Source organism: Mobula hypostoma, chromosome 3 (assembly GCF_963921235.1).
Source record: "Mobula hypostoma chromosome 3, sMobHyp1.1, whole genome shotgun sequence".
NCBI classification, from domain to species: domain Eukaryota; kingdom Metazoa; phylum Chordata; class Chondrichthyes; order Myliobatiformes; family Myliobatidae; genus Mobula; species Mobula hypostoma.
Window position 1 is genome coordinate 146,331,436 of NC_086099.1, and position 14,400 is coordinate 146,345,835.

Here is a 14,400-nt window from a genome sequence, read left to right on the forward strand (position 1 = left end):
TTTGCTCTGCTGAATCTACAGGTTGAAGTGAATGTATCAACCTCCTTAACTGCAACAATGATCAAAAAACTAACTGGACTGCATGCAAATAAGAAGAGACTAGAATTTGCTACAGTGGCACGTTTATGCACACTGTCACTGACTGGCAAACCAACTACAAAGCTTGGCCTTTCAGATGTGTCAGTGCAATCCAAAGTCATTTCATGGAGAGTCACAGAAAGCCCTTAACAAAAGTATTAAAAAAAAATCTCTGCCTGTGCATTCACATGGATGGGCTTACTGTGCATGTTCCAGGTCTGGCTCTGGTTCAGGTTCAGTAAACAGAGTGCAGCCGGGAAATTACCAATAACAACCTGCCCACAAGTTTAGAACTGTGTATTCAATTTTGTCAGAACAATTACAATGGAGTGGGATGGTAAAGTTTGTTGATATGGCAGTGCTGCAGCTAAGTCCTAACTTGTACAATTTCTTTTATGAGTGACCTTCAAATGGCAGTGAATATAAAGAAAATTAAACAATTTCACCTCCCAAAAGTAATTTGATCATGAATAATATAACTGTTACCTGCATAGCTTGAAGACATAGTCCAACAGATATATCTCCATTTCTGGGATGAAAAGGGGAGGGGAGGGAAGGTACTTTAGCTCTGACTGTAAAGTACGTATGATCGGCTTACATTGATTCAATAAACATTCAAAAGGATTGCTAAATTTTCTTTCCTACTTCAAATTTAGAACATTGTGATTTTCATAACTCTTACTTAGCAACCCTCCCCATTAACAAGTAGTTCCACAGAAAATCTTTACACTTTTGAAGTTTTGATAGATTTCAAAAACTTATAAAGAATGCATGACAGCTAATGGTGTCTTGAACCACATCCATAATTTAATGGGAATTTCTAAGCATCTTCATTACAATTTGAATGATCACAAACACCCCCAACCCTTGCCATTTCTAATCTCACCTTGGCTTAATGCCGGTTTTCTTACTCCTCACTCACATTTCATGTTCATCAGGTTCTTTTTTTGACTCTGCTCAAAACTTAGTGTCTTCCCATCCAATTCTTCTCATTTCTCCTACCATCTCTCAATTATTTAAGAACAGTCGGCCCATCGAGTCTGCTCACAATTCAATCATGGCTGATTTTTATTTTTAATCCCACTCTCCTGCTCTCTGTGTAATTTTTAACACATTTATTTCCCTGCTTTCCAATCCTAGTGACTACAGAATAATGTAATGCAATATCAACTTGAATTCACATAATTCAGCTCTCAAAAACAGTCAATGTATGGTCTTACTTACTTCCAAGGAAATCTTGCCAAACCATGCAAAAAAGGAACTGTATACAGAACGAACATAACCAGGAATGTTCCTAATAAGAACGAAGGACAGGATCTGAAAAATAACATGAAAGTATTCAGTACGAAATAATGTTTATAAAAATGCTGCCCAATTTAATCCTGCAAAACAAGGAAATTACCTGCAATACAGAGAAGTAAGGATGATACTCATTGCACTCGGCTTTACTTTTACAGCTGGCACACCATATTGAGTAGGTCTGTGAATAACAAGATTACCTCATTTGTTTCTATTGCAAATATGCACAGAAAAATGTATGATTTCTATAAAATATATACACAGTGATATTCAGTTATTTTAACTATGGGTTCTGTTTTAATGTTCTTCATTGTGGCAATAAGCATCGATTCAGAAAATGAATTTCACTTGTTTCCATTTCAAAGATTCAATGACAGAGTAATTTATAAAGTCAACTTCAAATTTCAGAATGTCCTTCCTACTTCCACGGGTATTCTACAATAATTTTTCCACTGTTTTTACACAAAGTGCAACCTCAATAATTACATGAAAATACTTCTTTTCCATAACTGAATAAACAGCCTTGGATAATTTATTGATAGATTAGACTCACCAAAAACACCACCACTGATGTAAAAAGTAAGAAGGACGACATTCTGGGCGCAAACAATATCTCTCCTTTGCCTTCAGAAAGCAGATGACCCTTCTTTAATACACCATAAAGAAAAGCAAAGAACATACCATGTACAACTGCCTACAAAGAAACAAAAGACCATAAAATAAGTGAAAACAGTTATATTTCCACAACACAATGAGTTAAAGAATGTTTAAAGAGTGCAACATTATATGAAAGCGACATTGAAGAGGCACTTAGACAAACAAAGAATAAGCAGGAAATGGATTGACATCATGATTAGGACAGACTTTGGGAGCCAAAGCGGCTGTTCTTGTGGAAAATAGCAAATTGGTTTAAATGCAGATTTTGTATGGAAACTCCCTCAGTGTTATCCCATTATGACTTCCTCACATTTAGTTCAAGGTCAATTGTCATTCAGCCATACTTGAATACTCATGAATACATCCAAACAAAACAACATTCCTCCAGGGCCAAGGTGTAAAACACAGTACCAACAGTCACACACAGCACAAGACACATATAGCACATCTACGGGGGTAATTAGGGACACAACATAACTCTCGATTTATTGATGTTCCTTTTTTCATAGTTACAGTGTGATGGAGCTGGATAAATGCAGCTTTACAAGCTAAAGTAGCTTGCCTGGCAAATTGTTATCCACGGTATTAATTCATAACCTCTACCAATGGTACAAATCATGTGTGAAATACTATCTTGTCAAGGTGCACTGCAGCAACTTGCAAGGGCTTCTTTAGTAAATCCTCCAAAACCCATGATCTTCACCACGTAGAAAATCACTATTTCTTTTGAAGACATCATCCAGCATAGATAATGTTAAAAAAAAAATCCCTAACTTGCTTTGAGATGACAGTGAGTCACCTCTGTTACCCCAGCCATGCTCATAATAATCATATATCATAAAGGAATAGAATGGTTTATTTTAAAAGAAAAATAACTTGTTCCTGTTATCGATATACAAAGATACTGACAAGTTACTACAAGCGAGTAGTTAAGACAATATTTCCAGAAGTGTAGTGCTTAATATATCTGCTTTTGAAAGCTGACATGGTTACATACAAAACGATCCAACTTCCATCGAAACCACCACTCATGAAGGAATCCTTGCCACTCAAATAGTTTTGAAATTGGCCATAGTGAAAAAGCCTTCTCAAAAGAACTCTGAAATAGACAAAAGTCAATACAGTGTCAGATATTTAAATACTGTTAAATTAACTTAGAAACTACACAGAAAATAAATGTAAATTTTCTTACATGCATGTCAATACCCAGTACCTGAAAATCTGAAATTTTAATCCAAAATTTATTCAAGACATATGTTAGTTTTATAATAGTTTGCACTACATCAAGCAATATTGTTTCCTAAGTTTACATCATGACTGATAAAACAAGATCTGTGCACATTTTATTTTATTTCATACCTAATTGTGCAGTCAGAATAGAAATCTAACATACTCCACTAGGGTAAAGCAATGCTAATTTGCTGAAAGGCAATGGAAGGTACCTTGGGAAAAAAGTTTTGTTGCTTAGGTGCTTAATGTTTGATCAGATGAAACTCAAACAATGAAGTAACAAATCTTTCTGAACATCTTTTGTTTACTGAGTTTCTCTAGAAAAAAAATCTAATAACTCCTGCAAAACATAATACGACATGAAATGGCCCCCCTTTCAAGACCAACATAAGGTGCTTGCAAATTATAGAAATTAACAGTAGAATAAAAAATTGTGTACCCAAGAGATTGCAGATGCTGGAATCTGGGATGAGTAGGGGCTCCATTCCTTCTCTCTCCTTCTGGTCCATGCATCTTCCCACTTACCCTCTTCTTTCCAAACCCAGCCCACAATACCCAAATATTTTTCCCTCCCCCATCATTTAACATTTAAATCACCTTCATCCCCATCTGTCCAGTATCCCTCTCTTACACTCATCCATTCTTATTAGATTCCATAATCTGTAACCCTTTATTGCATCCAGCAGTCACCTCCCAGCCTCTGTCCTTATCTCCACCCTTCCTCCGGCCACCTGAATGCTCCTCAGCTGGACATGCCAATCACAATAAATATCTCAATAACTTGGGGTAGGAGGTTACTATCCAGCTCTTGAACAGCCATTGCAGGGACAATTAAGTATGCGATCTGACAGCCATTTCGATGTGCAAGTGTGCCCATGTTGCCTTTCAGAACTCATTTACAGGCTACTGTAAAGTACAAGATCCTAACAGTGAAGTCATCTAGCGGCTTGGCTTGATTACAGAGTAAATTAGTTTTAATCTCGAACAACACACACAAAATGCTAGAGGAACTCTGCAGGTTAGGCAGCATCTATGGAGAGGAAGAAACAATCGACCTTGGAGCCAGTGGATATTTGCATATGTGAAACATCCCAAAAGAGGGTAATGTAAGAAAAATTACAAGGAAAAGCAAAATGAATTTAAGTAGATTCCTGCTACATTCTACATGGGTGTAAGTTAATCTGAGCAACAGTTAATGCTTCAGGCTCCATGCTGTCACAAACCTCAAACGAAGGCCAAGGTGCACATACACACTCATATCAGGTGCAATTTGTGAAGGATGGACCATGATAAAGGGCTTGAATGCATGGCCTGAAACCATAGGGAGCCTATTGAGCAGTGGGACTAATCAATGGACACTGTCAATTTAATTATGCTGCTGCCATTTTCATACTCCGCACTCAAGTCAATGTTAGCCAAAGAGAATACAAAGCGTTTTCAGGGACCCCACCAAAACTTCCAAGTTCAACAGGGCTGGTGGTGGGGGGAATGTACATAGGGTACATGGCATTACTAAGCAAGGAGTTATGATGCAAGATTTGTTAGAAACTCTTGAAATAAAGCCATATAGAGTTTAAGAATAAAAGAAGGGGGCTATGCTACAGGCCTCATTGCAGAAGAAAGGGGAGCAAATATGTAGTTATATCAGAGAAGTGTAAGAGATGACACAAGAAACACGAGAAAGGCTTACAATAGGAGGGGATTTCAACTCCCCCAGTATTAATTGGGAAATCCTAAATCTGAAATGATAAAATGGGCTGGAATTTTTCAAATGCTTCCAGGAGAGCTTTTTGTGATACTCCTACTGGGGATGTGGCAGTGATGGGCCTAATGAAGTGTCAGTGGGCAAGCACTTTGATGATCCTAACCCTACAAGTTAAGGAAAGGGTAGGTTATATACTATGTATGAATGGTCGTACCCTGGGGACTGCTGAGGTAAAAAGGGACTTTGGTGTAAAAAGTTCACAGATCCCTAAATGCGCAAATGCAGAATGAAAGCAGAGGACATATTTCCCTCTACCATGTCTGAAAAAGTGGAGAAGGGAGATGCTCTTACAATACTAAAAACACATCTGGCCAAACTCTTGAATCACCAGCATTAGAACCCTACAGATCAAGGGCAAATAGATACTTAATGGTTAGCATTGATATGGAGGGTTGAAGTTGAAGAGTCTATTTCTGTGTTGTATGATTTTGACTATTACTATTAATAAAACAAGAAGTTTTTGTTGGACATCTTGTTTTTAAAAAAGAAAATGCAGATTTTGGAAATAAACTAGCTTATCAAGTCCAACGCATCACTAGCGCTTCTCACAGAGGAATTTGCAAACTTGTACATCTACTCAAGACAACAGGAGTGCAATTTTTCCAAAGAGATTATTATCCATGACAGGCATTTGTGTTATAATTTTCTCCCCTATCCTCCCACTGCCAGTTCCAAATATGGCATATTTAATCCTTTCTTCTGCATCTGGGAAAAAACATCAATTCTTCCCTTTCATAATTTTCACTAACCTGAGAGGCAGCAAGTAGACATATGCACAACAGCAAACCAAGCAATTTGAACACCACTTCCCAATAAGGGGAACAGGAACCTAAAATAAAAATAGAAGTTTTATATTGGGTCAATGTTCAAGTAACTTTAGATTATAAAGAAATGCAAAAACATTCATCTGATGGTGGTGTTAACTAAAATATGGTGATTCACTAACTGGAAATTAATATGATTATTTACATGGTCCACACTATCCAATTCTCTTTTTTTTTGATGAGTTAAACAATCATCGTCTTTCAATCCATGCCTTTTCAGATTATAAGAATCATTTTTAGCAGAAGTCGCGTATTCCCCCATCTTTGTGCAAACATCCCTATTTGATAGCCACACAGAGACCACAGTGTGAATTTAAGTTTTTCGCTGGATTATTCAAATCTATTACAATTATTCATTAATTTATCTTTAAAAGTTAATCAACAATAAACTGAGGAGCACTATGACCCACACTTAATGATTAAAACAGATTCTTCCCCTCTGCCATCAGATTTCTGATCATTATTCCTTTTTTTTGCACTATATTTATTTTGTATTTTATAGTAATTTTGTGTTTGCACTGTACTGCTACTGAAAACAACAAATTTCACATCACAAGACAATGATAATAAACTAGAATATGAAATAATTCTCAAATTGCCAGGAAATCAGCAAATGTATTTTTGACAGTTAACATTTCACAATTTTTGATCATGCGTTTGCACTGTCTAATAATGCAGTCTGCCTGTAAAACTGAACACCTGATCAACATGAGGGCCATTTTATAACTGCTTAGCCCAAACCTCTCAGATTTCCAAATTTCCCTCAAGCCCCTTACTGGTGGAAATATTTAAACATAACCAAGTACTATACCATTTTCATCTTTTTTGCCAGTCTGAGGCCAAATCCCTAGAGTGGCATAGATGACCATGAACCAGAAAGTTACTAATGGAACAAAGTAGTAGAACTGATATGGTCGATCCATTACTAGGCACAATACCACCACTAAGAAGTTCAGACGAAATAATATCTGCAAAAATAAATCACAAGTTATAACCCAACATTTGTGTAAAACTTCAAAATAAATACAGTTGTGAATAATAAACATCATTCAATAGTTAATGCATGAATTTTCAACCTCACAAAATGTTTCTATAAATCTTGGTTACTGGCTTGCTCTTCCAATTTCCTTTCTTGCTCTTCTCATACGAGCTTGTAACTAAAAGACTGATACATTTTATTTGAAGCTTAACCTCAGTTTAACGGAAAGAATATCCCTGATGCTTTGACAGAAATGTCATCACTATTTCTCTTTGATTAGTTAATCAAATGAATAGATAGATACATACTTTATTGATCCCAAAGGAAATTATGGTGTCATTATGCATTCCAACTGCACAGATATACAAATATTAGAAGAGAAGTAAGAAAGAATAAAAAATAAGTTACTTCAAACAGTCTAATGGGGGGGGTCATCTCTTCCCTAGCTATAGGTTGACGCATTATAGAGCCTAATGGCGGAGGGTAAGAATAACTTCATATAGCGCTCTTTGTTCAGCAAAAGGGGGCATGCAGAGGATGAGAAACATTGCCAGATTTTCTATAGGGTCCTTTGTTCTACAACAGCCTCTAGTGTGTCCAGTTTGACTCCTATAACAGAGTTATGCTTTCTAATCAATTTACTGAGCCCATTATCCAGTATCCTGAAGAAGCATCAGTTGCTTTCTTACCAAGACACATCAGCTGAGACTGAATACCTGTTTCAGGCCAAGTAGTTTCAAACATTCTGGTATTGGTTATAGGGGATAAATTCATTTTTTTTTCAACAGCTGAAGAAAGGCATCACAGAGTGCTGTGCTTGGTAAATAATTATAACTTTAAAAAACAAAGTTATTGGTGGCTATCCTCCAAACATGCTTTATACTTTAAAGCAACCCTTACAGATTGACAGGAGGAAAATGTGACTGTACAATTTAAATAGTGGAGGTGGGGGGAATGGGGAGAAAACAAATGCAGGAAATCACAGATCAGTTGTGCAATATCAGTAATAGAGGAAGTGACAGAATCCATTATAAAAGGTGTCATAAGAAAACACAATTGAGACTCAACAGAGTACAGGTTTATGAAAAGGAGATCCTGACTGTCAATTCTAATCGTTTCTTTTTGAGGATGTTACAACACACAGAACATAGAACCGTACAGCACAGGGACAGGCCCTTTGGCCCATTATGTCTGTACCAACCATGATATCTAATTAAACTAATCCCTTCTGCTTGCATATGATCCATACACCTCCACTCCTTGTGTTTCGTCAACCTATCTAACACTCCCTTGAATGCCACTGTATTTGTCCCACACTATTCTTTAAAATCCCCCTCTCAACTTAATGATGGCCTTTATAATTTGACATTTCTACCCTAGAAAAAAGACTTATTTATCATATCTACGCCTCCCAATTTTATAAACTGCCATCAGGTCTCCACTCAGCCTCTGCTGCTCCAGAAAAAAACAATCCAAGTTTACTCAACCTCTCCTTAAAGCTCATACCCTCGAATCTAGGCAGCATCTTGTTATAGCTCTTCTGAATCCTCATCCTTCCTGTAATTAAGCAGCCAGAATTGCACATAATACTCCATATGTAGTCTAACTGAAGTTTTATACAACTGATAAACACAAGAGATGCTGGAAATCTTGAGCAGAACACACGAAATGCTGGATGAACTCAGTAAGTTAGGCAGAATCAATTGAGAGGAATAAACATTTGACATTTTGGGCTGAGACCTTTCATCAGGGCTGCTGTAACATCGACTGTTTATACAACGGAAACATGACTTCTTGACTCTTATACCCGGTGCCCCCAGTGATGAAGGCAAGCATGCCATAACCTACTTGCGTTAAGGTCGCTGATGACACAACAGCGGCTGGCCTCATCAACAACGAGTCAGCATACAAAGAGGTAGAGCGGCTTGTGGACTGGTGCAAACACAACTTAAATCTCAACATGTACAAGACTAAAGAGATGATTGTGGACTTCAGAAAGGTGCAAGCTGACCACTTCCTACTGCACATCAATGGCTCCTCTGTGAAAAGAGTCAGGAACACCAAATTTCTTGCAAGTGCACATCACGGATGATCTCAACTGGTCCCTCAACACCACCTCTTTAGGTAAGAAAACACAGCAGTGCCTCCACTTCCTGAGGGGATTGAGGTGAGCAAGGCTCCCCACCACCATTCTAACCACGTTCTACCCAACACTACTGGGAGTGTCCTGACCTGCTGCATCACTGTCTTGTATGGGAGTTGCAAGGCATCGGACAGCAAGGCCCTGCAAGAGATTGTAAGGATTGCTGAGAGCATCAGGGGGGTTTCTCTCTCCATCCAGGTCATATACCAGAAGCACTATATTCACAGAGCCCTCAACATCGTCGAGGATTCCTCCCACAATCTCTTTGACCTCCTACCATCAGGCAGAAGGTACCACAGCATAAGAACAAGGACTATTAGGTGGGTAACAGCTTCTTCTGCCTTCTGAACACCCTGCCACCACCCAGTACACATTACTTATGACTGCGCCAATAGTAGTACTACTGCTGTATATTTACATCAACTTGTACATGAACAGAATACTTTATTAAAAATCTGTTAATATTATTTTATGTGCCGTATGTGATATATGTACTTTGTTTTGCACCTTGGTCCCTGAGGAACATCGTTTCATTTAGTATGCAAATGTGTATGGTTGAATGATAACAAATTTGAACTTGAACTACCAATTTTAGTGCAGTATATACCCTGACTCAAAGATTCCTCTGAATTTCAATGCTATTATGGGTCCTACCAATAACTGTATACATTTGATCTTCAAATGTGCAACCCCTCACACATATTAATCTGTATCTGCCATTTCTTTGCCCACATCTGTAACGGTTATAAACCCTGCTGTATCATTTGATGACCTTCTTCACTCTCCACAACTCAACCAATCTTTGTTACTTCTGTAAACTTACTAACCAACTTATTTTCATCCAAATCATTTATATAGAATACTTTAGCACTGAACATGCCATTTGGTATGTGATGCTGTGCTGATCACATGATACCAGGAAGAGGAATTTAGGTGCTCTTCCTGTGTATCATCCATACCCATTCCCTTCATAAATAAGTATCACATAACAAAAGATCCCAGCAGTAATTCTTAGTGGAATAAATAAGGATGAACCTGTGATGTATGTGAACATTCAGAGGTTTTCAATAACGTTCCACATAAGAGGTTAGTGTATATATTAAAGCATTTGAAGTTTGGGATAACGGATTAATAAGTAGAAAATAGGAGTAAATGGAGCTTTCTTTCAAGTGGCAGGCAGTGATTAGTGAGATGAAGTAATCTATACATCAGTACCATTACTACTAATACTAGCACTGTCATAAATCAGTACCACAGCTATTCCTAATATACATCAGCTATTTGAACAAGGGAGCTGTGAGGAGAGTACAAAAAGGCTCTAATATGATGTAGGCATGTTGGGTATGCATGAAACATTAAGTTTAGTATGGATCAATATGATATTGTCTACTTAAGCTCCAAAACAGAAAGGCCTATTACTTATGTGGCGATTGATTGGGAAAAGGGAATCTCAATTAGACCTGGGTGTCCTTGCAGACTAGTCATTGAAAGCAGGTCTTCAGCTGCAACAGCTTGGAATTTAATGGTATGTTTGCCTCATTCCCGCAGCTGTACAGGACATTGATGAGATATTATCTAGAGTTATGGTCTCCTTATCTGAGAAAGCATGTTCCTATCATGGGAATACAACAAAAGTTCACGGGACTGATTTCTGAGATGCCAGGATTTAGGGTAAGATGTGATTGGGCTGATTAGGCTACATTCATTGGGCTTCACAGAAACATAAAATACTAAAAGGATTAGTCACCAAGAGAATGTTCCCCATGGTTGTAGAGTCCAGATCCCGGGATCATAACGGTGAGTTATTAGGTACGCCAATTGAAATAGCTATCAGGGGAAATTTACTGACATGGAAGAAAGTGAACCTGGGGCATTTTGAATCACTGAATGCAGTGGAAGTCAAGTCAGTACACAGAATCAGGAAGATGGTAGATATATTTCTTAGTGCTAAAAGGATCAAGTGGTATGGGGAAATTACTGAAGCAGATGATGGTGACAACCATGATGAATGGTGGAGCATGCCCAAAAAAGATAAACAATCTAACTCCTGTTCCTACATATATATCTATATTTTTATGTTTTATTTTAAAATATTAAATATCTTATAAAACTTTGGATGGGCCGTATTTGAGGAATTGTGTGCATTATAGGAAAGATATGGAGATTTTAGAGGGAGAGGGTGTAGAAGAGATTCATACAGATGTTGCCTACATTAGAGAGTGTTAGCCTCAAAGAGAGATTGGATAAACCTGGATTGTTTTCTTTGAAATGCCAAAGGCTAAGGTGTGACTGGACCAAAGAGCACAAAACAATGAGAGGCAAAGGTGGTGTAAACAGACTCTTTATCCCAGGATGCAAATGTCAAATACTAGAGGGCAAAGCTTAAAGATGACTGGCTGAAATTTTAAAGGAAATTAAAGTGAATTGTCTTTTTTAAAAACAGAGAGTGGGAAGCATTGCTAGGGGAGTGGTGGAAGCAGATACAATGCCAGCATTTAAGAGGTGTTTAGACAGGCACATGAATGGGCAGAGAATGGAGAGATATAGACCATGTGCAGGTAGATAGGCGATTTAAATGTGCATTAAGGTCAGCAGATACATTGTGGGCCAAAGGGCCTGTATCTGTGCTGTACTGTTCTATGTTCTAAATAATTTGAGTTTATGCTTTAACTGAACAAAAAGAGAAAGTTTAATTATTCTACATAATGTGCAGTCTTTGTATAATTTTATATTGGTTACCTGACAAATTCGAGAGATTCCATATTCCCCGCTTTTCCAAAAGTAAGAAAAGTGTCCATAACCTGTTTGGAACAGGTAAGCTGCCACTAGAACGCGAACATGCATGTACACAGGTAAAAACTAAAAATAAAAAGTTCAACAGATTATAATGTTCATGTCGATAGTATTGAAATCAAAATATTACACATTGGCATCAAGGCACATTAACAATTAATGCAAAAGTAAACAAAATTTCAATCAAGCCTCTACTCTGAGCATGTAACTAATATGCATATAAACTGATACTTACAGTACTTGCTCCTGATATATGATATATCAGAATTATTAACTGCATCCAGCCCTTCCATTCATCTGTCTGTTCTCTGTTTAACATAGTGGTCTAATAAGAACAAGAAATAAAAATCATAAACATACATGTGTTAATAATGATTAAATCACCCCACTTATTAACCAGCACATTAATTCCTCCAATTCTGAAGCCCAATAATATTGTTTGTCAGTCAAGAGTTTATTAGCGATTCAACCACCTTTTAATCTTTTACTTCCCAACTCGACCCCAAATCATTTATTCCCTTATAAAATAGCTTTTCTGCCTGCAGGGCTGAACAAGAGCAACCCTTCCTGTAGTCAAATGCAGATTTTCTCTACTTCACATCTAGCTTGGATGCGAGTTCACTAATAAGAAGCCAATACTGCATAACTATAACATCATGACTTTCCATTTTCAAGGGAAACATGACAGCAAACCACTAAAGAAAAATTACTTTGAACATTATGTACTTTGGACGACTAGAGTGAAAATGTACTTAAGAACCAAAATGCCTTTGACTTAATGTATCACTTAAATTATGGATCCAACCAATTACTTTAGAAAATCTGTAGTAGGACAAGTATCCAGATTTTAACATTCCTGAATTTCTTTGCAAATTCACTTTATGTAGCTATGAATTATCCAATTTGATTTGAAATAAGACACATATCAGTTTAATTCTTAATCTGCAATAATACTGCACTAAGCAATAAATGTACTGTAACATGAAATGCTGAAAAACATAGATTAAAAATACCTCTTTTGTATTATCATTGTAGAAAACTCCCAGCACAATAATATACACCAGTGGGATGAAGAATGTTGAGTGTGTGTAATACTTCTGTTCTTTCATAAATAAATCAGCTCTATCACAGAGATAGAAATAGCCCATAATCAGGCCTAATTTAGAAAGGCAAAACAATAGTTTTTCAGGACTAGAAAGTGAAGCTGTGGCAGGTTTCTTCTCTTCTCCACTCTCCACATCAGCATTAGGTTTACTTCTTCGCCAACTATGACAAAAGTAAGTTGCAATTATACAACCAATTATGCAAGTGCTAAAAAAGCAGCCAGTCAATTTCTGAATGAGTGAAAGAGGTGGCCGAGGATGGCAGCATGAACCATCAATGGGCTTCACAATCCTGTTGCAGTAGGAATTCATAAGAATCATAGCATTCTGTAAGAAGAAAAATTAAAAATTGCTATTTTACCTAAGACATCCTTCAATGTGATTAAACAGACTAAAATAAAATTTATAATTATTCATTTCATATTGCATGAACACAATGTCACTACATATAAAATTTTACCATATTAATTAATGCATTAAACATTATTGCATCAATGTATTAAAAAGTATCAGGACAACAAGCAGTTCACATTTTTCATTAGTGTTTTATATTTTCAGTGGTTTATCAGTTGGTTTACTCATCAAAGCCATTCATTTATAAATAATAAAAGCACATACAGGAAGATCTTTTAGTACTGTCTAAATGAGCCTGGAAATGAAAAAAAAATACAGCAGGCTGCTGAAATACACTCAGTGGCCAATTCCTGTGCCTGATGAAGTGAACACTGAGTATATATTCATGGCCTTCTGCTGCTGTAGCCCATCCACTTCAAGGGTCAATGTGTTGTGCGTTCAGCTATGCTCTTTTGCACATCATTGTGGTAACGCTTGGTTATGTGAATTACTGTTGCCATCCTGTTTGCTTGTCAGTTTGGCTATTCTCCTCTGAGCCCCTCTCATCAAGAAGGCGTTTTCATGCACACAGCTTCTGCTCACTGGATGTTTTGTTTCTCCCGCCATTCTCTGTAAACTCTAGTGACTGTAGTGCGTGAAAATCCCAGGAGAGCAGCATTTTGTGAAACGCACAAAACACCCTGTCTGGCACCAATAATCACTCCACAGTCAAAGTCATTTATATCACATTTCTTTCCCATTTTGATGTTTGGTCTGAACAGCAACTGAACCTCCTGATCATGCTTTTACGCACTGAGCTGCTGCCACAGGGTTGGCTGATTGGATATTTGCATTAATGACCAGGTGTACAAGTGTACCTCATGGAAGTGGCTGCTGCATGTATATCATTCTGAGTCAGAATGAAACACCAAACACAAAATCTATGTCAGCCCAAAAGTTCCTTGCAAGCCCATATTATTTGCTTAACAATCAAGTTTATTTTACTTGAGAAAAGTCCAGGAGCAGAATTTTAAGTAACTAGAACTCTAAAATGCACACTCAATGCATCCATAATTCATCATTAATGAAGGCAGGGTCAGCTAACATAAGGGCCTGATATGCAGTTCAATCATACAAGTAGATTTAATAGCTCTGAGGATTCAAGAATCCCAACAGCTGAAGGGTAACAGTAACTG

The 14,400-nt window shown here is 37.3% G+C and overlaps 1 protein-coding gene across 3 annotated transcripts in view; it reads right to left on the reverse strand.

Moving 5' to 3' along the window:
* Positions 1 to 14,400, reverse strand: part of casd1 (CAS1 domain containing 1) — a 128,018-nt gene that overhangs the window by 12,459 nt on the left and 101,159 nt on the right. For all 3 annotated transcript variants that reach the window (XM_063043826.1, XM_063043827.1, XM_063043825.1), the window contains 9 exons: positions 12,782 to 13,198; positions 12,004 to 12,093; positions 11,715 to 11,834; positions 6,665 to 6,821; positions 5,779 to 5,858; positions 3,032 to 3,133; positions 1,931 to 2,071; positions 1,481 to 1,558; positions 1,303 to 1,395 (listed from right to left, as the gene is read on the reverse strand). In XM_063043826.1, the coding sequence (XP_062899896.1) occupies positions 1,303 to 1,395; positions 1,481 to 1,558; positions 1,931 to 2,071; positions 3,032 to 3,133; positions 5,779 to 5,858; positions 6,665 to 6,821; positions 11,715 to 11,834; positions 12,004 to 12,093; positions 12,782 to 13,198 (1,278 nt within the window). The remainder of the gene's footprint in view (positions 1 to 1,302; positions 1,396 to 1,480; positions 1,559 to 1,930; positions 2,072 to 3,031; positions 3,134 to 5,778; positions 5,859 to 6,664; positions 6,822 to 11,714; positions 11,835 to 12,003; positions 12,094 to 12,781; positions 13,199 to 14,400) is intronic.